Below are 27395 nucleotides of genomic sequence, written 5' to 3'. Positions count from 1 at the left end.
TGTGTGTGTGTGTGTGTGTGTGTGTGTGTGTGTGTGTGTGTGTGTGTCTGCAACCAATCCCATAACCAAGACTTCTGCAAAGACTCAGCTCTGCCACATTCACCTTGCCAGATAGTTCCTAAGTCAGTCTGCCATTCTTGTTAAATATTTGCTCTCACCTAACCCTGTTAGGTACAACCCTCAACCACAGCCTATCCCTTACAAAGCACAGCAGGCACAAGCATTTATTAAATGAAATGCTCTGACAAAAAAAATAAAACATCTTCTATCTGTGGCTGTTCCAGTACTGCATTAAACCCACCTACCTGCCTGCCTGCGCTCACTCTGCCATTGCACTCATTGTGGGTCGCCGGAGTCTTCCACAAGCTGCCAAGTTGACAGCTGTGAGTACTAACAATAGCCATGTTCGTTGTTGAGGTTAATTATAATATGTTTAGGTTCATAACAATAATGTTGGGGGCGTGGCTTTAGAGGGAGGCCTTAAAGGACATGCTGAGAGTGCTGTTAGATTTCTCGCTAGATTTTGTGACTTTTTTAGCTAGTGCTGCTCGCTGCTTTCATTGGAAATGACTTGGCAACACGTAGCTGGATGTTTTTCAGTTATACCTACCCGTGCTTTGATGTGGCTTTTACGAAAACATCATTGCAGTGAAAACATGAAAAAAAATAATTCCAGCTGCTTGTGATCTCATTACACTCTAGGATGTGGAGCATTATTCATAGCGTAACGGACTGAGGGACATGTGATATTAAGCTGTTATGGTATAAGTGTTATTGTGCTTACAGGAAGAAGTTGTTCAAGATAAAGGTCATGGTTATTGCATTTACAGAGTTCAGGAGGTCAGTGAGGGTCTCATGACCTGTGAAGCTGTTAAACCTGTTAAACCTGTCAATCCTTCTACCGATGGGGATGGGTGGCACAAGTGAGGGTACCTGGGGTTGGCAGAGAGAGTGGGGTGGGATGTTTGTTGTTGTCCTGCTAGCCTGTTGAAAGTCAGCCTATGACCGGGAGCGGATTGTCAAGCCTGTTAAATCCGAGCAGGGGCTATTTGAGTGCAAGGACAGGGATTTGAGGGAAATCATTATAAAATCTGAATATGAAATCCATAAGTCATCCTCCCAAAATGAAAGAACATGCTCTTGAACAAAGAGAGGAAAAATCTCCACATCCTAATTTTAACATGGGAATGTCATTAGTTTAAAGGTATTTTGTCATGATCAAAACAATTCTTGGACTATATTATTTTCAACAATGATGATAAAGAGGTGTAGTACCTCCGTCATCCAGCAGGAGTCCCTAAGCACCACCTAATTCAGGTGCTATTACCTGGCTGTCTGTTAATGATTTGTTAGAGAGGGAAAAAGGGAAGGCTAGTATTGGAGCAATGAGAAGCTAAGGGACAAAAGAAAGGCTTATCATGTTATAGCTTTGGTTTCAAAATAGATATCTCAGGCTTGTGAAAAGTTGTTACAATGGACAGTATCAAAGTTTTCCAATGTGAATTTTTTAAAGCAAGCATTGCTAAGCAGGAATGTCCACGTGAGAACGACAGGCCGTCAAATCCCCTTTGTTCTAACATATGCTCATAAACAAAAGGGTAGAAGAGAGGCAGGCTAGAGAGAGAAGATGGACCGGTTTAAAAGAATGATTGGTATGGGGACATGGACAGGTAGACGTAGGCAAAAGAAGGAGGAAGAGAGAGTACTCTTCCTTGGATCTTCACAGTCAAGACAAATCATTTAGTAAGACTGATGTAAAGGAAGTGAGTGCGAGAGTTCAACAAGAAACGGACAGGGAGGAGAGAAGAAGACATACAAGACATAACATCGGTCATCCTAGCTGGTCATGGGGAATGGTGGTAAGAGTCTTTTAGCTGCAATGCTTCATTTCAATTATGTTTACACTAACTGTGAAACCCATAAACAACTTTAAAAAAAACTAATCTGCCTAGTGATGCAGCTTTATTTTTCTATTTTACTTTTACAACATTGTTGTAGTTGAATTCCAACACAATGTACTGGTCTGCTTTGGAGTCATTGTCTTTTAATGTTTGGTTGGGTTGCATATATCACACATCACATGTCTTTGAGCTCTGCTTGTTTCCTGTAACTACTAGCTCTTCTCAATGTGTAAGCTGCACCTTAGAACTTATATTGAAAGTGTCTTTTTAACATGCATGCCCTATTGTCATTAGTGCATGTACATATAATCTTGCTTGAAAGGTGCAACAGTAAACCAGCAAATACAATTTTGAAAGTTTAGTATTAAAGAGTTCTCCATCTGCTGCTGCTGATACTTATGCAGTTAGGATAGAAAACGAAAGGGCAATGTAATGGAAGTCTCCGCTGTTTACAGCTTGTGCCAGCTGTGTTGTGTCCCTAAAAGTCCCTCTGCACTCGTCATTTCACTTTGTTTTCAAAGGGTAATGAAGGCGGAGCCAGCATCTTTCCCTGAGATTGATTTCTCAATCTCATTTCTTTAGAGTGAATATTCACTCACAATGAACCGATACATATTGATCCAATTAAGCCAAGACAGCCAGACAAATGACTATTTCAGTTGGTAATCATTTATGTCAGGAATACAACCCTATAAAACTCAAAAAGAACCTTTTTGTCACTCACTTGGCTTGTTTATTGTTCATCAAATGTCTGTAAAATGATCTGTGTTAAATCTATGACTAAAATCTAATTACCTCTTTGTATTTGTATTGGTAGGGAGCAGCGTGAACTCGACAGCAGTCGGTATTGCTGTTGGCTTTGGGATTTTGGTGGTCCTCCTCACCATTGCCAGTGTACAATTCTGCTGCAAGCACAAATGCAAAAAATGCTGCAAGAAAAAGGGTGAGCAAAGCTTCAGCGAGCCAGTTCACCACAAACCCACAATTAAGATGGAAATATGATGAATCTGTCATGCTTTGTCTCACATCTCTTTTTTCTATATAGAGCCATCTCTGAAAGACAAGGTGCTCAAGTAAGTTGATTTTTTCCTCACAGGCCGTTCAAATTCAAGTTTTATTTACTCATATGTAATTGTTTCATTGTTGATCTCTCTATCTACAGCAAAGTTGGCTTAAATAAGTCTCCTCCTCCCTTCTCCATCAGCAGTGTCTTAAAATGACGGCTGACTTTGTGGCAGTTGATTGTGGCAACAACCACCATGACAGAAGCCCTTGTCTGTCACAGTCCTACGCATCACTTATCTTGTTTTTAGTACGTCATCCATTCCTGTTTGTACTTTGCTGCTATAATTCATGCTGATGTATTTTACCTGAATACTGAGGAGGGATATAACAATGTTATTTTTACATGACTTTGTGTGATGTCATGCTTTTGTCAGTGGCCAAAGATTTTTAGTCTTTGTCCTGAAAACAAACCAACTTTGAAAGTGAAAGAGGGGCATTACATGCTACTGTGTATGCAAAGTAGTACTCTTATGTCATTTTAATGACATTGCAAAAGAATGAATTAAAAATAATGTGGAATATACATTTAAATATATATATATATCCTTGCCATTTAATTGAATTAGTTTTGCTTTTTGTCTTGACAACTGTCTCAGTTTGAAATGCTGTGGCTTGTCGCACGCACACACACGTATGCACTCACATCCACACGCACCCACACACCACAGAGAAACAAAGGCATAGATTCTGCTGCAGATGAGAAGAACTATTGAGGGGAAGGTGAAATATCAGCTCAACCACAGCAACAGGTTGATCGTTTTTCTTGTAAACTGCACATATCTTCCCTCAATATATCTACTACCTTTTTGATACTTTCAATGGTTAGCGGAATTATGTCTCATAGTTTTTCCTTTAATGAAACAAAAACATGTTTCTCTGTAGTTGATGTTTTTCTGATATGAGCTGCCTACAATAAGGGTAAGAAAGGTCAACTTCTCCACTCAGTCAAAAACAAGAACTTAGCGGTGCACAAAATAAAAATAGGGGTTAGAAGTTTGTGAAAATGATTTTAATTATTTTAGATGACTTCAGGCTTCCTTCTATGCACAGAAACACAAATGGCAGATGAGCCACTTTTTATGCCACAGCAAATTCAAAAGTTGAGTCTGTCTCATTGTGCCTTGGTCATGAAAAGGTGAATTCGGGGCCAGACACTCAAAGGTGAGAAGTGCAGCTCATATGCCTGGGTACCATAAACACTTCCTGTTGTGAATCCCCTCAAATCCCCTCAAATCATCATCGACTTCTTTTATTATTGGAGTCACTTATTGTTTTTTATTCACCCATGTCTAATAGATTGCTGTTTCCATTTTCATTTCTGCAATGTGATTAACACATTTTTGGTTAACTTTCTGCAGCTGTGCTGATTTGCACTCCCCCCCACAAATATCACGTGACTGTACACACAAACTGCATTAACTCTTAGAGCTACTGGCAGTCAAAGATCATTGGATATGCATGAATTGTAACGCTTCATTGGGAATTTATGGTCTCAAAATAGCACGTAGAAATTTGTCTAGAGACAAAGATATATTAAGATATTGTAAATATCACTGAATAATTGTATAGCTCCCTGTCCGGTTCCAATACAAACTGTTTTGGTAGTTAATTACAAATTTGTTGGGGAATTTGAACCTCTAAATTAAAATGTCAATCATTGTGGGTCCCGACTAATGAGTTCATTTTTGTGATTGCATCTTGTAGATTGTCCCTGCCTCAAAATCTAATTTTCGGAGCTTTGTTTTTGAAACAAATTACCACAAAGTAGTACAAAAAGTATTATTCTAGCATTGGAGTACACTGGCAGCACTAAACAGTGATAGGATCAGTAGGAGCTCAACAGAAAATGTTTTCCACAAAGCCTCCTAACAGCAGCCAAACATGGAGTGGTAAAGAACAGAAGATGAACTATGATATACATTTGGTGATCGTTAGTTAACACGTACTACAAAACCAGGAACGTGATACTTTGCAGTTCGAAGACAGATTTTTTTTGTCAACCTTTAGCACTAGCCAAAAGCTGTCTCACTTCCCCTGTAGTCATGTATGTTTAGTAGGTCACAGGATCTCCTCACCTCTGACAGGGATCTGCTTTATCAAGAGTGGTATTTCCTAACAGCTTCAATGAAGATATTATTTCACCTAGATAACTGTTGGTTATCTGAAACGTCAGCCCTGTTGACAATATTTGCTCTATTCAAAGTGAAGCAGGACTTTTTGAACAGAGTGGAAGCCTGTAAGAGGAAGTGTTTTTTTCTTAGTTCAGCTTCAAAACCACCGCTCTGGTTCCTGTACACAGAATTTGCATATGGGGATCCCATGTACAGCAAAGTGATATGTAATGTTTGTTCTTTCCATTGAGTATCACTCTGTTGTTTCTGGGTTTCTTCGAGTCATGGTTTCTGAAATCAACATAATGTCATTTGGTTGTTTTTTTTTTGTGAACATTCCAGAGACAGTTTCTTTTAATGACAGACAAGTCACAATCACATTAATACACAATGAAAACCCAATAAATAACTTAAGCAGGGAAGTATCTGAAAGACAGACCGGCTATTTAGGCTACAAGGCATATGAATGTCACTGGCTTCATGTCTGAGACAAAATGTCCTGCACATCATTGAAAATAGCAAGCAACATGTTTGCTCTTTTATTTGACGCCACTTGATATTGAACTACTTTAAAATGATGAACAGGAATTTTACTGTTTAGATAGTGGTGAGAAAAATAAATCCTTTTCAGAAACTTTTTGGGTTGGTTACGGACAATGTTGGCGTAGGTGAGAGCAGGGAGAAGTCGCAAAATGTCAAAGAGCATGTAACTGTCAAACTGTTTCTCTGCATTGCTCCCCACACCAGTTTCACTTCCGGCATACAGCAGTTAAGTCTGTTGTAAATATACCCAGTGTGATAGGGTTGAATAAGGTCTTCTGCTCTTCATCTCCAGAAGCTCCTGAGACTCCAACCAACAGTTAACAGCCAGCAGCTGTGTGGTCTAACGTCTGTTTCCTTCATATGTTCAATAATAGCCGGGGCTTGTTCTGTTTCTCCTTACATTTTTCCCGTGTAAGAGCAATTCCTCTGCACTCAAATACTGACTAATGCTTCTATTTCATGACTCAAATTATTTATTTGAATGATTGTGTCATGGAGGCAAAGGAAATGATCCAATATAGTACTATGGTAGGGAGGTTATATCAGCATGATGTTATAAATAGCATTGTTGCATTCCGCAGCGCATCAGTCAGTCTTCAGCTGTACGTCACAGAGAGAGAGGGGCAGGTTGTTCATATTGAAGTCCTGTCCTCTGTCCACTAGGGGCAGTGGCGATAGAGCTGTTAGCAGAGGGAAAGTCTCCCCCAGTTGTATAAAAGTTGTTTCTAAGTCATCCACCACGACAGTGTCCATTTGTGTTTTTTTAGAATAACTTGAAAATGTGAGCTCCCCTTTGTAAGAGTCCACAAAATCACATTTGCTGCTCAATAGTCCAATTTCAAAACACATAGCTCTGTATTGTTTGATAATCTCAGTTCCATAATGGCCTTGTTTATGGCACCAAGTGCACTGTCCTGATCCTGAACAAATACAGGATTGAAGCCCAGCCCTGTAACCTGTGACCACTTCAGCCAAAACTGAGTCAGGAAGCATCTGTTTAAACAGCTTCTCATCATCACAGACATGAATCTGCACAGAGGGGCTATGGCTGCGATAATTACCCCCAGCAACCTCTAGAGATCCACTGTCCTGTCCATCCAGATTTGTGGAAGAAGAATCAAGCTGGCAGCACAGTCCCAACCCACTGTACTCCCTCTTCCGAGCCATGTCAGTACCAGTCCTCTCATCCTTCAGAGGGTAATCTGTCTGACAGCTAGTGGAGCTCTCTTGTTCTCCTAAGCTCCCACAGCCACTGTCCTCTTGTCTCATTGGAGGACTTCCTCTGCTGGTTGTAGCAGAATTGGACTCCATGCCCAAGCCGCTGTCCATGCTGGTCCTCCTGTCCTCCTCTCTATCGTCCTCTGTTACCGTATTATGTGTCACTGGATCTTTGACACAGTTTTTCACTTCTGCTTTGTAGCTGGACAGCAACCATCCTTTGTCTGTAACAACCTCCATAGTCCCTTCTCCAACAGAGAGTGGAAGCCAGCCACTTACAGTCGATTTCTGGGGTGAGAAGAGAAAAGACAGAGATTGTTGTTTTATTCATTGTTTAACAAAATCATGTTTAGGGTAGTTATGACCAACTGAACCATCTCAGCAAGGCTAATATCAAGAATGTGATGCAAGTAAAACAACCAACTTTTGGTTCTGTTTTCCACGTAGTTGACTGTACAAGTTTGTTTTTCTGTAATTTGTCCCAATACTCAGTTTTTGAATGTACTTACCAATACAGCAGGTGTTTTCTTTGGACTTCTCAGGTAACACAAGAGAATGCTTGCCATGATAGCAAAACTGGCCAGCACACCCAGAATAGTTAAGGATGACACAGCAATCATGTACCATTCTGGAGGGAACAAAAACAGGAAAAGCTTTAATAGGAGCTAGGGTGTTATCTGTTAAACCTGTAGATTTAAACTTGTATCATCTTGCACATTTTTTTTTCTTTCTAACAGATTTAAAATTTTGGCCAATGGATTAGTGACATTTTGGGAAATCTACTTATTTTACTCTTGCCAAGAGCAAACAAGAAGCTGCCACAAAGATTGAAAATGGGGAAAAAAGTACGTAATAATACTTAGTAGTTTTGTGCCCTGCCGGATGGAGCGATTGACATATGAATGTGTCTCATATATGTTATTGTTAGATTTATTTTAGTTGACATTGTTCTATTTTTTTCACTGTGAGATGTCTTTGAAAGGCTTTTTGTTTGTTTTTATCTCATAAGCTAAATTATTTTTTAATCCTCTAATGTATTATGTTTTTTTTTGGTATTACTTAAATAAATCCACTAAACTAACACACATTGTAACAATCTGATTGCTGTTCGAAGCTCCTGTCTCTTAGCTGTGCATCATCATTACAATGTTTTATTACCTTGCTCTGGTAGCAGCAGACACTGTTTAGGGGACATCCTGCTGGTGGACAGAGCTCCAATGCCCTCTACTTTGATGCTGACACAGTACTCTCGCCCCCAGCGCAGAGAACTGAAAGACTTAGTCCTCTGATCCTCCCCCACGTCATCTTTCAGGTATGCTGTTGTGTTCTGTAGGGTAAAAATCTAATTACCACGCAGATCAAGGCATTGTAGACCACATTTTACAATATAGCCTGAGATGAGTAAGGTTCAGATGTTACATCCCATTAAATATTGTAAAATTCACCACCAAGGCCCAATTAGGTTTATTAAATTACAGAAAATTGCAGAGTTGGACTTTTTATCTATTTCTCAACTGAACATAATTGAAAATGTAGCCACGTATAGCATTGATTTACTAACAAACAATTTACATAATAAAAAAAAACATGATAAAATTAGATGCTTCTGTTGTGTAGGTCTGTGTTTGAACAGTCCAGACGATCAATTTAAGTGTTTCTATTAGTCCAAACTTGTGTTTTAAATTTTTCTGATGGGTTGGTGGAAAGGGTGGGTGCTGCCTTACATTATTTCACATATTATACCTTTTTATGCTGTCCTCTCTCCTCCAGGTATATGGTGTAGGTGAGCCCATAAGGAAATATTTTTTTCAGAATGTTTTTTTGGTGAACATAAACTGTCAGAGTGCTGGAAGTTGCCCACAAGGTGAAGGACGGAGGCTGCAACTCGCCTATAGGACCAGAGAGAGAGGTAAGAATGCAAACCTATAGCAAAAATACAATGTATTAACCATGGTACACTGAGGTCCTACCAAACTATTCGTACTTGTATTTGGGAGAAATTTCTTCTGTTTCCACACAGACACGTCATCTCCTGCAACCAACTGAACTCTGACTTTGTATGCAATGCGATAGTCATCTACAAGGCTGCTAAGGTCACAGTTGGTACTCTTGATCCCGGTGCAGCTGGCCACCACGGCCCATTCATCAGTGTACCTGTGGACAGAAAACACCATTCACAAACTGGAAGGAGCTGAATATCATAAAAAGATGATTTCAATAAAAGTTGATTCTCCCTGGCAAATCAGATGAATCAATGAGCACAAATAACAATGTAAGCGGTGTGAAGGAAAAAGTACAGAATGCTGTGAAATTTGAATTGCAAAATAATAGAAAATTTGTAAACAAAGTTGACACTGTAACTCTGAAGTAAAAGTCAAACATACTTTGCCATTTCTACATTGTACCGGGAGTTTGATGGGGCGTTCGCAGGGTGTCTCCAAAGTACTATTACCTCCCCATCCAAAATATTCACAACCAGTTGGTCAGGCTGAGGGACGTCCAGTCCTGCAATAGTAAATGGGGGAATTATCATGAATATGCAAAGTATTACACAATCATTTACATTTCTTTAAATAAAAAACAGCTTTATAGCATATGGTCGGAAGAGGAGACATTTATACTTTTTGATTCCAGACTGTAAAATCATAAACCTTGCTAAGTAAATGCTGATATGTTTTCTTTAGATTGAAGGATGTGGTTGAAAGAAGAAAAGGAAGTCTGGCTGACGAAAACACGCTGCGATCTTGAAAATCATTTATGGGATCTCTGATGATAATGACACTGTGTGCTTTCGTACAGTGAACAGAGGTTCACCCATTACCACTCTGTGTGCTTCATTCACCGTGGAACAGGACATTTTGTGATAAACTTCCCATGTAATTCTCTTTTTTTCCACCTGATGCCTTCATGATGGAAACCATATTGTAAACATAGGCTGAGAAAATAAATTTCATTGTAACAACTAAACATTTTCCAGAATGTCTGTATTTGACGTACGGTATTTCACAAGACAGTCACAATTCCAGTCATGTGAAATTCATGTGAAATTCACAAAAGTGAAGGAAAACCACAGCAAAAATAATTTGAATACAAAACAGGATAAATAAAAAGATAAGACTGAAGATATTGTGTAATAAAAAGTGTTAATTACCTGACACACAGTTTATGTAGACAATCAGGAAGACAAGAAGCGGTGTCTTATTGCTCATATCCATGTCTGGTATCTGGAGAGGTATTGTCATTCAGTTATAATCCACGCAGTAGCCACCAAAGAAGCCCTTATTCCAATCATCGGTGAATGACTGATGTGGTGTCTGTTCATCTGTGGAAGAAATAACAAGAGGCAGATTGTTTTTGCCTAATTTTTTACATAGATCTCCCAAAATATCTTCCACTCTTGCTCAACCCCCTCCCTCTCGCATGATGCACTTCCTGTTGTGACGGCTCAGTGATGCTGCTGCTAGTTTCATCCCTCCCTTCTCTTCCACCAGACGTTTACCTTCCTCTTTTGCTTTTTCTTTTCCTCTTTCCCCACTCTCAGTAGGTTAATGGTGTACAGTGAACTGCTCGGCTCTACGTGGCTCAGAGACAAGAAAAGCGAAGTGTTTAGGGATTCCCCTTTCGCTTTTTGTGATTGCAGGCAGAAGTTTGATTAGAGGGGTATTCTGTTGCTTTAAACATAATTTTTTTAAACTTTTTAGTTTCCATAATGAAAAACATACAATCCGCAGACACATATTGTCTTTATTTGCTTCTGTTTAGTTTGTGTGTGCGTGCCTTTTTGAGTACAGCACATGTATTTTGATCTTTTCCTGTGATAGTCTGTGTCTGTAAAACCTCAGTTGTGGTTGGCTGCATTGCAGGTGGTTTTCGCAAAGAGCAATGGTAGAGCTGGCTGAGAGAAGGACAGTAAAAATACACATTTATTCTGGGGTAATTTGGATGAATATGTTTGACATGTGTTACGACCGGCTCAGGAGTCGCAACATAAGGACTGACACCACATCAAGTTAGATTCAACAACCACCGCTGTCAGTTTATTTACAGGACACAAACAAACTGTCAGGTGCAAATCCAACTGCAGACCAGGGTCTGGTGCCAGGCAGATGAGAGAGAGAGTGAGAGCGGAGCAAGGAGGCACTTATATAGGTAACCCACGTCTTCATCCAGGTGCCCTCAATCACTCGTTGGGGAGCTGCACCTAGTTCTCAAAAGACACAGAGTACACACACATGCACACACACACACACACACACACACACACCCAAGCACAAACATTCACAGCAGGACATAGAACCATACGTAACACATGCAAAACAAACATGAAAAAAAAGCAAAACAGGTAAACCATTACTTGATTTGTGACATAAAGAGAGGCAGGTACGACCTTTTTAAAAACTTGGGTGGGATATCTGTATCTCAATCTATGGTATTCACAAACCACAGTGACCTTGGAACTTTATCTTTAAAACTCACTTACTTTGAAACAGATCAGTTTCACATTTTGTTAGACTTTTTAGAAAGGAAATGAATGATATAAAGGTTATTGTGGGTGGATAAGTATGATGTTTCGCAAATTACTCATAAATGTCATCCCACTGGTCACCACAATCATTTATCCAAGGACCATTGTCTGAGAAATGCACTTTCATGTAATGAATGTTAATATGTGCAAAGCTTCAACCAAGGCCTAAAATGTGCACGTACTTTTTTCCCCCTCCTGAGTCCTCTAGATACTGCTCTATAATAAATCTGAAACTACAAGATGGATTTCTAATGCAATTGCACTAAAACTAAAGGGAGGTTTACAGTTGGATCAACTGTCTCACTTGTCTCTTCTGTTTACATTACAACAGTTCCAGTCTTTAGCCAGGTCTCTCACATGACTGTGTTTGGCAACTAAATACAATGTTTACATCCTCCCGAGACATTTGTCTCATCATGAAAAGACCAAACTCTTGATGTTTGAATGCTCACCTAATTTCCTTAATCAGTCCCATTGAAACTGCATTTAAAGTTGTTGGCATACTGTACATATAATACAGCCGCTCAAGGAGGAGAAGTCAATCATTAGTTGATAATTTGATATACTTATATATATTTGTTTAAACGCTTATACTCTAATACTTGGATTTTTATACCTTATTTCTGAGAAATCTCGTTTCTCTTAATTATAACCAAAACTGTCCACACAGTTCCCCTCTCTGTTTCTCACCTCCCTGTCACATGAGACTCTTCAAGTTTTAGTTCCTGGTAAATGCAAACACACTCATGAATCTATATTGCTGGCGTCATCTTCTGGTTTCTGTCTGGCAGACGGACAGAGACCTACTGAGTGAAACTGAACTGTGGGACGCCATTTAAATGTCAGAGATCATCTGCTGGTGTTCACAAGGGGGAGTTTTTTCACTTTGTTTTCACTTGATACGTGAGGAGTGGATACATGCAGATAGGAAGACTGTATATGATATCAACTTCTAGTTGTGTTACAAGGTACACACATCTTCACATTGAATCTTGTGGTGCTTCTCATAAGAATGATCATATTTAGATAGACCCACACAAAGACTGACAGTTTGCCTGAACTTTAAAGGTCTTGAAATCCAGTTCTGTATATCAGTATTCTGATATTATGAATTACTTAACATGCTTAAATGCTTAACAGTCATGGTTATATATTTTGGGGAGATATTACTTTAATGTGTGTTATAGCACAGAGTTGTGACAAAGTGGAGAGGGAGATTAGAGGATGATGTGCTACAAAGGTTGAAATCTGGGACATTGTGGTTGTGTGGTTGTGTGGTTTAGTCTAAAGTGGCAAAGTGGTCTAAATGGTCTAAACCGTTTAGACCATTTAGACCACGATGCCACTTCAATACCCTGTATTCATAATTATGTGCTGTTTCGTATGTTGTATATTCACAAAAATCAGGCGCTCAGCATCAAGTCAATAGAGGCACAGGTCCCCCTTATCACAAAGCACCCACCAGCTAAATTGTTCCTGATAAGTCCAATATATTGTGTCAGGATGAAAGATGCAGGAAGAGCACACACTGAGAAGCTACTGTAAGCGTTGGCAAGCTTTCAAAGGGCTAGAGATGTAGACTCTCAAGTGACTATGTGACTAGTGAATATACAAAACTAGAGAGGCATTAGGGGCTGAGAGACGAAGGTAGTGATCATTCAGGAAGTAAATCTAAAAATGAGCACGGAGGGAAAATTAAGAAATCAGAGGAACGCTCCAAAAGCAGCATCGGAGATCTGGTTGCGCAAAGGAATTGCAGTGTGAACGCCCAAGATGTGTGTAAGTGTGCAATTCACAGATTGAAAGCTAATAGTATTTAAATGTAGTAGTAGCTAATAGTAGTTAAATGTACTAATAGTAGTTATATGTTAAAGGTTTATGCTTAGTTTCTCTGTTCTACTTTGTTGTCTTTAATGTCCTTGTTCATTTGTATATTCCATGTATGTTGAGAGCAATGTGTAAAGCGGAGTCAAATAAAGCTGATTCTGATTCTGATCCTGATAAAAACCCTCAAAAAGGGCCACAAATGAGTGACACATTTAAAAATGTGAACACACATTGATCATTATCTTTATTTCCTGGATTCAATGACACAGCTTTTCTTTTCTGCAGCATTTCCTTGTACGGCCTATGAGCATACTGTGAAATTTACAGATAACACATACTGCATTAAACTGAAATAATGTAGAATTGGATTTTATGGGAAAACAAGTCAAGTTCTCTCTCTGTGGCGAAGAAGATATTTTGGTTCAGGGACCTGACAGCTCAGCTGGTGTCATTTGAGCCACCTTGGAGCTCGACACTGTGAAACAAGCTTTGACAGTCTCTGTCTTGCACAAAACCCGTCTGGCAGGTGGGAAACTGGTGTACTGGGCACGCCCATCTCTGTGAGCAGAAAAATGAAGGTCTGAGAGAATGATAGTTGCTGGAAGTGGGAGGTCTTAGGCAGGGAAGGCAGACCTACCTGTTGTTGCTTGGATGAAGGTCAGTAGAGTAGAAAGAAGAGGAGAAGAAAATAAAAGGGAGAGTAACCGTGTGGAACCACCATGCTGTAATCACTGTTTGGTGACTGAGTAAACGTCTAGGTGTGAAAAAGCTACACCCACCTGCACTCACCTCCACTCGCCACTCTTTGCTGACCTGAGTCTGATGGCAAAGAATGACCCGGTAGGTTCTTCTTTTGTCTTTCTCTTATAACACAAAACTCCCTCTTCATGCTAAAGTGTGTCTCTTGTCCTCTCCTCTGACTTCAACTTTCCTCAAATCAATAGTCAAACTTCCTGCTTGATCTATACTCACCTATCATGCAGACTCTGAATGGTGGCTCTTGGTCTATTTACCTCCCTCTCTGTGTGCTCTTTTTGAGTTTCAGTGTATTTATTTGTCTGCAAACTTGTGCTGTTCATTGCAGTGGTTATAGGCATACCTCAGAGGTTTTATTTGTTTAAATTTACCTGCCAGGCAGCAGGGAGGAAGATATTTTGAATATAGCTTTCATCTAAACCAGCTGGGTTCTTTCTTAAGTTTCTATAGGGCAACACCTTTACACTTGCTTGAAACTCTTTAGACTACAAGACTTTTTATTTTATTTTCACATTTTTGACAATGCATCTTTAATCCAATTAATCCTATTGGATCTAATAAACCAATTGGTGTTCATATTGGTTAATTTGTTTAAGAATTATAACATTTGTGTCCACCTATTCTGGAAAACTTAGTCTTTTAGCTTATCTAAAAAAATCCAAAATTCGTATCTATATTTGGAGATAATGGGATTTTCATTGAATATCTAGCTTTGTTTTGGTTGCATTCAAGCTCAGTTCACTCAATGCTCTTAAGAAATACACTGATCTGACTTGTATCAGCCTTGATTTCTTTTCGACCCTACAGACAAACATGAAGGGACACTTTAGTTTCCAGTTTCAAGTCGGGTATCTTTGTAACTTTATATTTTCATAGTTATTGTCTAAGTAAAATACTGACCTTTCAAATGTGAAACCTCTTATCTTTTAATGTTTTTTCCAGTCTTTCTCCATGATAATGGGCAATAGGCAAACTATGCAAGATGATCCAAGTACAGTACTCTGCCTTGAAATATGATAAACCTGCTCCTCCACCTATTTCAGCTCACCCATTTTCAATTAAGTGGGGGGTGTGCTGCCAGTAGGTGTATTTTTGAAACTTGATCAGCGGTGCAGTAGAAATGTCTTATGGAGCACCTTTTGTAGCGAGTCCATCCATAGCCAGTGTCACCTCAATAGGTTAATCCCTTCCTTTTTGCAAACATTTTTTAAGAAGATGATGACAAATGAAGAAGGGTCACAGCAGCTCATTGGCCATCCTCATTGGTTTTGGGAAACTAAATCTTGGCTTTCCCTGCACTAGCGGTGAGGTTAAGGCTCAAGACTGCCCAAATCAAGACTAATGTGACTGTTTTAAAACACAGTAACAGACACTGATTATGTCAAACCTCTGTTATGATGTCGAGCAACAAATGTTAATTACAAAAAAGTTTTTCCTCCTATGACTCGCCATGAACTTCCTTGTATTGTAACTTTCCATAAATGCTTGGGTGTCCAGGCCACAATGTGGACAAACAAGTTTAGTCATAAAATATTTTCCATTCCTAACATTCCAAAGTTGCATTCCACATACACAGCATAGCGCTATAATAAGTGCGTATAGCAAGTGTAGAGTTAAATGTATTTTCTCAATTTAAATTTAAATTAAAGAATTAGTTTGACATTTGGGATATATGCTTATTTGCTTTTTTGCCAAGAGTAAGATGAAATAACAAAACCTCTGTCACGTTTGTACGTTAAACGAATAGCTAGAGCAGCAGCCGGTTAGCTTAGCTCACAAAGACTGGTATCGTAACCAAATCCAGCATCTCTAAAGCTAACTAATTAACACGTCAGATTTCGTTGTTTGAACTCAGACACAAACTTACTGTGCCTGGCCAAAATGTATTGCATACAATATTCCCCAGTAACACTGTTGTTTATGTCCAGATAAAGTAGTGAGCTTTAGAAGTGGCGGTGTGCAGTTAATGCTAAGCTAACCAGCTGCTTGCCCTATAGCGACATAGTTTGCACAAAGACACAAGAGTGGTATCAACCTTCTCATGTAACTCTTGGCAAGAAAATAAATAAGTGCATTTCCTAAAATGTCAAACTATTTCTTAGAACAAATTTGTAACCTAAAAAAGCTAGTTCCTCTTTACCTAATCACTGACTCTTCTGGACCCTATTCTTTCATATTCATGGCAGAATGACAGAGATACACAGATACCATTGGTAGTCTTAGAGGCCATTGTTTATTAACCAGGGAGAGAGTCTGACTCACCTGTTTATCATCAGTCATTTACAGTGAGCTCAAGTACTGATTACATTCTTTGTCTCGAGTTCTTGATATTGCTACTAGGAGCTGTGAATCAAAAAGGGCAGAGGAGATAGCATGAACAGAAAAATGAGGAAATGAACCTGATCTTTCAGACACTGTTGCCGGAATACATCACATGTGTCTTTTTGGGTAAGGTTGTTACCTAGGTGTGGATTTAAACACATGCTTGATAATAGTGTTAGGATTGCATGGAGGACAAAAGCCTATGCTCAGTCCTGGGAAACAAAAACATGCAAATGATTTGCTTCTTTTGTCTTTATTGTCCGTCTAACTAAATCATTATACCTAAATATAGCATTGTGTCTTGTTCCCAAGGGCAATAGATGACACAATGGACAAAGACTCCACATCACATTGTGTGTTTTTAATAAGGGATTTATTTAACCCCTCGCTAGTTATTTACTTTCCCTCCGCCTTTTCTGTTTTTCCTCACAGAACGATCCCCCTCCTTCCTATTCTGTTGCCGTGCACACCCAGCCCCCCCTCAGGTCCTATGAGGAGGTGGTGTATGGCGTGGGTCCAGGCCTGACACCCTCCGCCTATCCACAATACATCCCCCAGTATGGACCACCTGTGGTTGTTACCCAAGTCCAACAGTCAAGCATACGTGAGTGATATTCACAGCTCATTTCCCTCATAATACAATGGATGTAGGTGTAGGAGCAAAACAAACGGAGACTGAGTTGTCCCAAGGATTATTAATGTGTGTTTGTGTATTTGTTTGTGTATTGTCTGTTTCCAGCCCCCAGCAGAAAGAGGAGGAGATACTGCGATGGTAATGCCCAGTGTTACGGAGGGTCAGGGGGAACTTTACTGGTGCTCGGGCTGCTGGCACTGGCCATCTGGCTTGGAGGTATACTGTGCTTATCCTTACAGATCACTGGACATTGTCATTAACATTCATTTGCTAATCTAATTCCTTCATATTGCAACTGCAATATTACCCAATATTATTGTGAATAATAATATTATTATTCACAATATTTCCTGTGCCCTTGTAGTTTTGATAACGATAGATTTGTTTGCATTTTGTGGTTTTGTTTTTGATAAAATGCATACTTTAAAAAGGGATTGTATGATGGAACAAAATGACTTTATTGCTGGTATATAATGCTTTATTTAGACATTAAAAAGAACAATATTGGGTTGGCAGCTTCTTAAAAATATGTTTGCAGTACCCTCCTTTAATATCCCTAAACATATAACCGTTTTATACAGTTAGCCTTTTATTAAGTAAGCCTGTTTTTCCCCCATTTCCATAGATCTTTGTTGGCATTTATAAAATATTGGTTGTCTATTGAATTGTAAAATTGTTATACAAATTTGATTACCGTGGTAAAGTAGTTATAAAGATTGAACGGATATTCATTAAGTGAGAGAGACGGAGGTAATGTATTCATTTAAGTTGCATTTTACTGTTCCTATTTTATGTCAACATAGTTTTCGTTAATTATAACAATAAAGGCACACTCTACCTCTCCTCATCCACACTCATTACTACCCCAACGACAGTTCGTTATGGCACCCGGTTGGCAACAGCAGCAATCCTCAACACAGAGCCTAGTGATGAGAAAGATGAATATCTGTCTTTGCCAAACTCTGACACCTGCCCCAACAACACTGTCCTATGTGATGGAATAAGTGACTGCCAACTGGGCAGTGATGAAACAAACTGTGGTGAGTAGGCACCTGTACACACACACACACACACACACACACACACACACACCCGTAGACCTTACCAGAACCAGACTTACAGATGAAGAGGTATGAGTTGGGATCTCATACATAGGTTTGGTGATGGGGATAGTATTCTATGGTAGGCTTGTGTATTTAGTATGCTAAGCTAATTTCTTTCACTTTTGATTTTTGCTTTTACTATAATCGTTTATAGTTGCAACAGCAGCAGCACACAGGCCAAAGACTCTACATTACTGCTGCATTGTGCATAACCCAGTGAAGAGTTGAGTTGAGTTGTCCTCTTTCTTTTTTTTTCCTCCAGTGAGGTTTGGCAAGGACAGGAGTCTGCAGGTCAGGACATCACAAGATGGCCGCTTCCAACCAGTGTGCTTCAAAAACTGGAACAAGAGATACGCCGACCTGACCTGCACTCAACTGGGATTTAGAGAGTAAAGAATGATCACTCATAACTCAATTATAGGGTTATTTTGTCAAACATAACTGGAAGTGTGCTAAACAACATGTAAAACAGCAGCAGATTTCCAACATCTAAATATTTATAACCATTCCCCATCATCATTCGGAGCTAGCTCAGGCTTCAATAAAGGAGGGATTTATCCAGTCTTTTTGCCGGACCCAAATTCATCAGCAAATAGCGAACATGTGGGCTTCTGTCTCCAACCTGTAATTTACCCACTGAGATCCATCTCATTTCTCCTCACCTGCTGCTGTGTTTATGGTTGAATTGATTCTCCACAGGGTCTCCCTGGGGTGTCTCAGTGTGACAGAAGCAGAATGAGTTTCCAGACTCAATCACGCATTGTTTCAACAAAATGATCTCTGTATGTGCAAGTTTATCTGTTTAGCTTTCTGAACTACGTTTCCCTTTATCTCCAGGTCCTATGTCAGCAAAGCAGTTACATCCCAGGACTCCATTGGTTTAACATTGACTGACAGCTCATCTTCCCATATCCAGGGTCTGGTTAACGTCAGGTAAACAATCTAGTCCTTTCTTGGGCTGTCCTTGACCAAAACAATTATTACACCCGTGCTTTTTTGACAGATCTGTAAAACTGAGTTTCTCCACAAAAAATGACAGAAAAGCACAACTTTATATCATGTGTTTGCCAGAGATGATAAGTCTTCAGTGTGAAAATGCACAAAGAAGGACTAATCGACAAAAGAAATCATAGTCGACTAAGACCAAAACGACCGATTAGTCGATTAATCGACCAAAAGGGGGCAGTCCTAGTCCTTGTCCCGCTTATGATCATTCCAATATCTTTGTTGTTTGTGGAAGCAGTTAAAAACATATTACCCCTACAGGCTAATTATCTGCTTTTTATTTATTTTTAATACTACAGAAAACAGCAGAAAGGTGCACATTCGATTACTGCATGTACTTATGATAACTGACATGTTTATCTCATTACGTAGCCAATCCTGTCCAGACCAGGAGACTGTCTCCCTGCAGTGTGTGGGTAAGGAGCGTCCATCTGTTCCTAAAGCCATATGTCACACACAGTCGCTCTCTCTTCCTCTGTCCCTGTCTTACACACACAGTATAACTATGACTGCAAATCCAACTATTTAAAGAAATCAGTACTTGATCAATATCACTTGACATTACTGTAGTATGTTTTTGATCATTTAGAAAAATTATGAAATTACTTGACTTCTTTGAATCTTAAATCTAAACTCAGAGACCTCGGAGTTGGGGTGACAAGGTTAAATATCAACAATGACAAAACCAAGACTGAGATACCATATCCAAAAATATGGCAAATATGGAGTGTAGCATGCAAGCTAGTATGTGGTATAGTCCTGGCACCGCAACACAACATATCCTTTCAATCATTACCTAACCATCAGTGCTTTGTGTTGTGCTTTAGATCTTTTAAAACGTGTCACGTCTAAACAAAAGAATAGTAGCCCCCTTTGTTTCGTAAAGTTGTAACAATGATCATTCAATCACCACCATTTCACTGAAACTCACTAAACATTAATATTGAATTATCTCTCAACCTTATTTTAGGATGTTTTAGCTGTTTCTTCGGTATTGTACAGTATCTAACATTGTCTTCTGTTCCCAGATTGCGGTCGGCAGGAGTCGACATCCCGGATTATTGGGGGCACCGTAGCAAAGGTGGGTCAGTGGCCTTGGCAGATGTCGCTGCACTTTAGAGGATCCCACACCTGCGGAGGAGTCTTGATCTCTCCTGACTTTGTGCTGACCGCTGCCCACTGCTTCCCAAGGTGACTGACTGCATGAGAAAATCTGTCTTGGCATATTTCCTACAACTTAATCCATGGATTTATGTGTGTTTATTTGTGTCTCAGTATCCATGCTGTACATTGTAAGCTCAAAACTGCATATTGTTGAACTGATACATTTTATAATTTACAATGCAAAGATTTCGAGTCTTCGCTGCTGAAAATATAAGCACCATTTCCATGGCGATATGAGCCTATTGGTTTCCATTGAACAGTATCTTTCTTTATTACAGCAGCAACTCTTTAGCTCTCTTGGAGAGAAACTGGAAAGTGTATGGTGGAGCTGTGTCTCTGGATCTACTACCTGAACCCTTTTTGGTTGAGAGGATCATACTCAATGAGAACTACAACAGCAAAACTAATGACCAGGACGTCGCTCTGCTTAAACTTACATCTCCAGTTAGTTTCGATGGTTAGTCACATCTTCACTTTATGAAAACAATGTTGATGTTCATCCTTCCTTCATAGCTGAGGCTGCGGTCAGAATTCGGTTTTAAAGTCAGCACCTGGTTAGCTGTCATGGTCTAAATCAGATGCAGCAAGAGAAGAGTCAGGAAATGCAACATCTGGAAAAAACAATACAGAGTGACTGCTTTTGAAATGTTTTTCTTTTGCTCTTCGGTCTTAGCTTTTAAAGTACTGAGTCCACAGTCTGTGGCAAAAACTGTTAATCTGATTTGCCCAGCGCTGTGTGTTTGTGTGGTGGTGTGTTTGTACATCTGTTTACAGTACTATCCTTTTAAGAACACAAGGTTGCTGCTGTGTTTGCTAAAGTTAAACATGTATTTTTGTGTTTTCCAGCTAATGTCCATCCGGCTTGTCTGCCAGCTTTTAATGAGCAAGTTGACAATGGAAGGAGGTGCTGGACCTCAGGTTTTGGCACCACTGAGTTCGGATCAGGTAAACTGGAATATGGAGCTGAGTTTACTAGAAATGTAACAAATGATATAATAAGGTTTACAGCTTGGTTTATTGGATCAGCTTCCACTGTAGCAGTCATTTGGTCTGCTTTAGGTGCATCTGCATTTATTTCTTAAAAGTGTATGTCCTTGTTAATTTTCTACTATTATAATTGTTCCATTCTACAGAAGCCCTGTAGATAACTGTATGTTGTAAAAGGTTGGTCTTGGGTCTAAGGATAACTAATTGTTGTTTACCCACTTACCGACTGGAATATGTACGGCTACGTATTTGGCCAGAGTTAAACAATAAAGCTGAAAAAGGTTCAGGTAACTCTTAAAAATATAACTTTCCTTATGAAAACAGGCAAACAGAGATGGTCAGCTGCATATAGAGTAAGAATGAGTAACACTTGACCGGATCAGAGCACACGTGCATGTTTTCCAGAAAGCAAGAGCAGTCAGGCAGTAGCCAAATAACAGGCAGATCTACTGTCATCCCAGGAAGTACAGGCAGAAGAAAAGTCTGGACCCCTAAGGGAACATGGATGATTTATCAGAGAGTAAATAATGGCTGCCCTCTATATAGTGAGACTGATAGTGAATGAGATATAGATGGACCTAAAACTTTATAATGGCTGATGGGCAGGTGCAGAATGACAGTAAAAAAACACAGGAAATAAGAATGCACCCGATTAATTAGAAAAGCTGGAGACAAAAGAAGAGAAGATATGACAGTGGACTATGGCAGTTTCTATATTTATTAATCAACCAATCCTTTGCTTGATTAATACATTTGTAAATAATAATAATGATATGATAATAATAAATATAATAAATTTGTAAGCTCAATGTAAAGTTTCCCGTTTATTCAGTCAATATTTTTGACATATTGTAGAGCCTTGATTTTAAACTTAATTAGCTTTTTTTTCTTTTTTCAATATAGGCACTGTCTCCAGGGAACTGTTGGAAGTGACTGTGGACATCATTAGTACACGAGTGTGCAACAGCCGCAGTGTGTATCGAGGCGCCGTGACCAAGCACATGCTCTGTGCCGGGGACCTCAACGGAGGCAAAGACTCCTGTCAGGTGAGCAGTCAATTACAAGGGACAGGTAATCAGATGAATATGCATTGTGCCTTTAACATCCAGCTAACTTCAGAGTAAAACTTATGTTAACTATGAACTATTACAGGGTGACAGTGGTGGACCTCTGGTGTGTGAGGGTGCGAACCGTTGGCACCTGATCGGGATCACCAGCTGGGGATCTGGCTGTGGTGGAAGAAACAGCCCTGGCGTTTACACCAAAGTCCAAAGTGTTCTGCCGTGGATCTATAGCAATATGAAGAAGAACACATGAACTAAATGAATAATGTAAGAGGGTGTGTTTGACATTCAAATGACTTAGATGCATTTAGATTAAGGCTACAGGTTTTCACCATTCTTCACACTTCCTGTGCCTACAGAAAGAGATCAAGAGCCATGGTGTCCCTTTGTCTCCTGCTGGCGGTCTACTCCCCCAAATCCCCCTTCCCTAATCAACCCTGCACTATGAAGTTGAGACATGGATGGATTCACACATAAAACAATGAATTAATGAGGAGATACTTAGAGACAGAAAATCACACAGGTGAACTGCTTGGTGGCTGTGATGTGTATTACCTGAACCTGATTATTGATACACACCAATCAATACACTGACTTCAGTCTTGCATTCTTGATTTTATTCGTCTGCCTCTTGGTGTCACAGTCATACAGTATTCTTGTGTTTGCCTTCTTTAAAGATGGCTGGCCCTTCTCTTATGTGTTCTGTGCCAATGAAACAGTCTACTGTGATCTCCTTTGTTCGTTTGAAAATGATACTCTTTAAAAATGATTTATGATTGTAGTCGTGGGTTTTTTTTCCCTCAGGGACGCATCTCAGGTGTTTCTATCGTGACTGTTGTTTCCCATATTGAAATAAAAAAGGACACTTTACAATCACTTTGTGAGGAAAGCAAGCAAGTGGACCCTTAACATAGTTTACTGTTCTAATGTGTGGGATCCCTGAGCATTAATCACTGAGCACAAAAATAAAGATGAAGGAAGATTCTTAGTTTGGAGTTAATCCATCACGAGCTGGCTTAATGCTGGGGATATATGATGAGAGAGAGAGAGAGAGAGAGAGAGAGAGAGAGAGAGAGAGAGAGAGATCAACGCAATGAAAAAGCAGACACTCCCTCCAGGAGTCACATTGTTATCCATCACATCTATTTTTCCAGGACATGTCGATGTGAGCAGTGTGCACATATTGGCATATGATAATATTTTGGAAAAAGCCTTCTGATAGCTGTCTAATTTTTTAGGGTGGATATCAGTTTGTTGACCAACTGCTGGAGAAACAAGCGGTAAGTTGATGTCATAGATGGTGTGCTTATTTTGTTGTGTCAGGAGGCGCCATAATAGCCACGAAAGACGGCTTGAAAGGGAACGCAAATTTTAATAATATTGATTTAGTATTAGCTAGTTTTGAGCACACAGTCCGTTGTAAATAAAACGATTTTACATTGATCACGCACATTTATAAGTGACATTAATTTACGCCAATTTATGCGTGCTGTTTGCAATATGTAGGCTCCACGCCCTTGGAGGTGGTCCGTGCTCGCATCAGTTTGCAGAGATGCCATTGCTTGTTGTTCATCAGTGCTATACATATATAATGAGGGTGTGTCTGCTGGCACTGATCACTATAACCTGGTTGCGCTGCAAAAAAAAAACAAGATTCACTTTCTCTCACTGCACGCCTTGTAACAGTAAATTGAAAACCAAATATCGGTGGTCGTGCGTGATGTCAAACGGCTATCTGAAGAAGAAAAGGACAAGGCGCAACAAGGCTCGTTTTTCTGCTCCATCAGGTGATCCACAGGTTGCGCGACGCACAAGTGGATGAATGCGCAGACGTCACGCATCGATTGTTGAATTAAAGGCTATTGTGCCAAATGTTTACATGATAATGGAGAGGTTATCGCTGCGTTATTGTGGTCGGTCTTTTTTGTCGGAGCGCAACACAGGTAACAAAAGCCACCGAATTTACAACCACTACCCCCTAAAGCTGATGTATTTAATTATGAAGGGATGTGTAGAGATTGTGTGGAAACCGACTGGAGACAAAACGTCTAGTTTGGACTTTAAAGCTGCGTGCCGCACCCCTCGCTCCTGTTTATGTGCGAACTCCATCCACCATTTCTCATTCGGCGCCAGAATATTTTTTAGATGCATGCTGTTACCATGGAGATAATTGGACACTATGGAACGACGCACCGTGTTGCCATGGGGATGTAACATCATTATGGTGACAGATATATAGGGAGTCAAGTTGTTGCTTTTTCCACTAAAGGTTATGGAGACCTGTGGCGTGACCTATTTACCTGCCCTACATTCTCTATTAATTAATGTTGAACAAATGCCCTTTCAATTGAAACGGGGACTTTTGCATTTAATATGTTTTAATACTTACTGTAGAAGCCCCAGGGTCATTGGTGACCAAACACATGTCCTGCACACACACACACACACACACACACACACACACACACACACAGACAGACACACACACACACACACACACATAGTGGAATGGGGAGATTTGGCACAATGATGCCAATCAACCTCACATTTTAGATCCTGCATTTAAAGAGATACACACGCATAAATACACATCCAACAAAACAGACATGCATATATATTGTCTCAGCAACACATACATTTAGAAAGAGCAGTATTTCACGTGAAGTTGCACCTGCCAGAATTACAGCGATCCGACCATGAAACATAAACAGCAAGCCAGGGAGAAGGACCATCATTTTATATAACACTTAATCTCTGTTATTGTGCAATTTGCAACAATTGAGTGATTTTGTGGGGTGTGGTCTCATGTAAAAAAAAAACACATACAATGGAAACTGCAGGCACATCAGTCATTTGAATATAGTTTTTATTTTGTGACCATGTCTACTTCTTTTCAATAAAGTCATCAGTCAAATTGTAATTTTAGAAGTTTGTGTCTCGTTGGTCTTAAGCTTGTCTGAGACTCACACATTTGCCAAATAGTATGATGTCAAAGGTTTGATCGATATGTTGTTCATGTCTCAGAGACTGGTGAGCACTCTGCTGCCATATAGTCCACTTTATCGTCTCACTGCTCCCGTTGCTCTTGGTTGTGTTATCTCTTTGATTGGCCTCTTCTTTATTCCACTCCCACATTTGCCTCACCACATTTCCTGACCTTCCTTTTTTAATGCGCTATGTATTGATGTTTTATATTACACAGGAAATGCTACTATCATACAACAGAGTGCCCTTCGACTGCCCTTACTCCTCAGACAGTGTCTGCATGCCCTTTGCCTGCACTCTCCTGCTAGACAATGTCTGTCCCTCTCTGCTCGTCTTCTATCCCCGCTGTCTTTCAGCCTGCCCTTTCCTTGTTTCCACATTACAGAAAACAGCCTCGCTGCCTGCTATTTCCTTGTCCTCCCCGAACAGATACAGTCATCCTGCCTGCCCATTTCTTGTCCTCCCAGACAAAGGGGAGCCTGGCTGTGGAACTTGATATTTGCTGAACAATAGAGCAGTTAAGGAAAGATGGAGTGATAACCGCTCAGGTGCCATGTATAATAGCGGGGGAGAGAAAGGCTGGCATTGAATAGCAGATTGAAACATTACATCTGGCAGTGCCATGGTGCCACACACCCTAAAGGATTCTCACAGGAGAAGCGTGTGACACTGACCCACTGAAAAGAGATACATATTACATCCTATCAACCGTTTTATTGTTTACTGTGATCTCATTATTTTCTATATTTATTTGAGGTTTAGAAAAGTACATGTTTTAACAAATATGAAATAAAATAGAGCCAAACTGATCACGTTATTGGTGTATAGGAAGAAATTGTTGTCCATAATTGCTAACCCTACTTGGTTACATTTCTCTAACCAACTTGTTGAACATATCTCAAGGTATTTTGTTTTGAAGGATGAAATTCTCTGATAACTTCTAAAGTGAAATTACCGTCAATAATCAATGCAAAACTTCTCTCAAATTGAGTTTTGTATCGCTTAAAGATCTGCTTCTTTTGTCTTTAAAAAGGGGTTAGGTATTATGGTGTGAATGGACGTCCAGCGTTTTGAGTCTAACTGACTATCTTTGGTTCTTCCAGAACCAGTGGCAGTCGTCCAACATGCCACTCAACCCTGAACACTCACTGTCTTATACTGTATGTCATTAACAAGTGTCTTCATGAGAGGAGACACGATAGGGCATCATATATTCTGCCTTTCCATTAGTATCAGATTGACAGAACTATCTTTAACATTATTTAGGAACATTTCGTTAATGGCGAAGTAGCTGCCTGATGCACAATTCCAATGTTCTTTAAATGTAGTAATTTAGTATCCTGTGCTGATGAGAAAATGTCATAATAACATTAGAAACATCGTTTGAGAAGTGAGAAAATCATGAAAACATCATTATTGTGGGAACAGATTTCGTTCTGTTGTGGTGGCAGCATGAAGCTGCCGTATGAAGGGCACACCTGCCTTAGCGTGAACGGTTTTGCCGACTCTGGTATTCAATCTGGATCAGTTTATTATGTATCTGAAGTTATGTATAGTTTGGGCTCGCCATCAATCGTTACCTCAGATGTGAAAAAAGATGTCTCTTTCAAGATGTGTATATGTGATTTAAAAACTATATTGTCATATTGAATAATTCATATCTGGGTTTGGTCTTAACTAGACTTTAAAAGTGCCGCTCTGAATAATAACTTATTTTTTTATAACACGTACTCAGTCTTCAGTGAGAATGAGAATCCTCTCTGAAATTCTCTTTTGTCACCATATTCATGAATGTTTGATTAATTTATTATTACAACCAACTAAATACCCCTCAGCTCAGCCCTCCCCTCCCTAGCATTTAGGAGAACTACGGTGGCCTTCTGGTAGGAAAAGGGTATCTTACGGATTTTAGTACAACTAGGGGCTACTCTTATCAATACTCGGTTCTTCTATATTAGCAAATAATTGTTTTGTAAAATGTATGACATCCATCAATATCAGTCATACCTCCTGTCTTCTGTCCTAGCAAAATAATCTTTTGCTTGTGTAAACATAGCAATGGTGGCAGCCAGGTTTCACTTTTGTTTAACATGTTTACAAAAGTATTGATAAAGTATTGGCTTTTTATTTGCAAATATTTTATTGCACGTACGGTAACAAGTGTAGTTGCCGTCAACTTGAGTAT

General features: G+C 39.6%; 3 protein-coding genes across 4 annotated transcripts in view; 2 read left to right on the top strand and 1 right to left on the bottom strand.

Moving 5' to 3' along the window:
• Positions 1–3794: 3794 nt before the first annotated feature.
• Positions 3795–10202, bottom strand: il10ra (interleukin 10 receptor, alpha). Its single transcript, XM_031861298.1, has 7 exons — positions 9990–10202; positions 9223–9343; positions 8823–8992; positions 8582–8727; positions 7997–8165; positions 7348–7466; positions 3795–7126 (listed from the first exon to the last, which is right to left on the bottom strand). The coding sequence occupies exons 1-7, from the start codon at positions 10078–10080 to the stop codon at positions 6206–6208; spliced, it is 1737 nt and encodes a 578-aa protein (XP_031717158.1). The 5' UTR covers positions 10081–10202; the 3' UTR covers positions 3795–6205.
• A 3635-nt stretch (positions 10203–13837) lies between these two features.
• On the top strand, positions 13838–23101 carry tmprss13a (transmembrane serine protease 13a). Of its 2 annotated transcripts, none has more exons than XM_031860502.1 (13): positions 13838–14030; positions 16701–16872; positions 17008–17118; positions 17778–17942; positions 18268–18394; positions 18843–18938; positions 19383–19426; positions 20039–20201; positions 20456–20631; positions 21021–21119; positions 22065–22207; positions 22314–22492; positions 22585–23101. In XM_031860502.1, exons 1-12 carry the CDS (start codon positions 14013–14015, stop codon positions 22476–22478), a joined length of 1479 nt encoding a protein of 492 aa, XP_031716362.1. In that variant the 5' UTR covers positions 13838–14012; the 3' UTR covers positions 22479–22492; positions 22585–23101. The 2 variants fall into 2 exon arrangements, with proteins under 2 accessions (XP_031716362.1, XP_031716361.1); XM_031860501.1 differs by having other exon boundaries at positions 20453–20631.
• Positions 23102–23306: 205 nt separating this feature from the next.
• fxyd6 (FXYD domain containing ion transport regulator 6) overlaps positions 23307–27395 on the top strand; it is a 9829-nt gene continuing 5740 nt past the window's right edge. The window contains exon 1 of the mRNA XM_031861336.1: positions 23307–23505. The gene's annotated coding sequence lies outside the window, so the exon portion shown is untranslated. The remainder of the gene's footprint in view (positions 23506–27395) is intronic.

The sequence above is a fragment of the Anarrhichthys ocellatus genome, unplaced genomic scaffold (assembly GCF_004355925.1).
Source record: "Anarrhichthys ocellatus isolate YVR2014 unplaced genomic scaffold, GSC_Weel_1.0 scaffold24, whole genome shotgun sequence".
Lineage (NCBI taxonomy): Eukaryota > Metazoa > Chordata > Actinopteri > Perciformes > Anarhichadidae > Anarrhichthys > Anarrhichthys ocellatus.
Note: the sequence above shows the minus strand (reverse complement) of the source record. Positions and strands in the feature narration are given on the sequence as shown.

What these genes read in the sequence shown, in the direction of transcription:
- il10ra (XM_031861298.1), bottom strand. Translation starts at nt 10,080, where the DNA reads ATGACAATACCTCTCCAGATACCAGACATGGATATGAGCAATAAGACA. An exon ending in CTACATAAACTGTGTGTCAG is followed by an intron (nt 9,344 to 9,989) that starts GTAATTAACACT and finishes TTACTATTGCAG; the next exon opens with GACTGGACGTCCCTCAGCCT. An exon ending in GAAATTTCTCCCAAATACAA is followed by an intron (nt 8,728 to 8,822) that starts GTACGAATAGTT and finishes CTGGTCCTATAG; the next exon opens with GCGAGTTGCAGCCTCCGTCC.
- tmprss13a (XM_031860501.1), top strand. An exon ending in CAGGGTCTGGTTAACGTCAG is followed by an intron (nt 18,939 to 19,382) that starts GTAAACAATCTA and finishes CTCATTACGTAG; the next exon opens with CCAATCCTGTCCAGACCAGG. An exon ending in GAGGCAAAGACTCCTGTCAG is followed by an intron (nt 22,208 to 22,313) that starts GTGAGCAGTCAA and finishes GAACTATTACAG; the next exon opens with GGTGACAGTGGTGGACCTCT.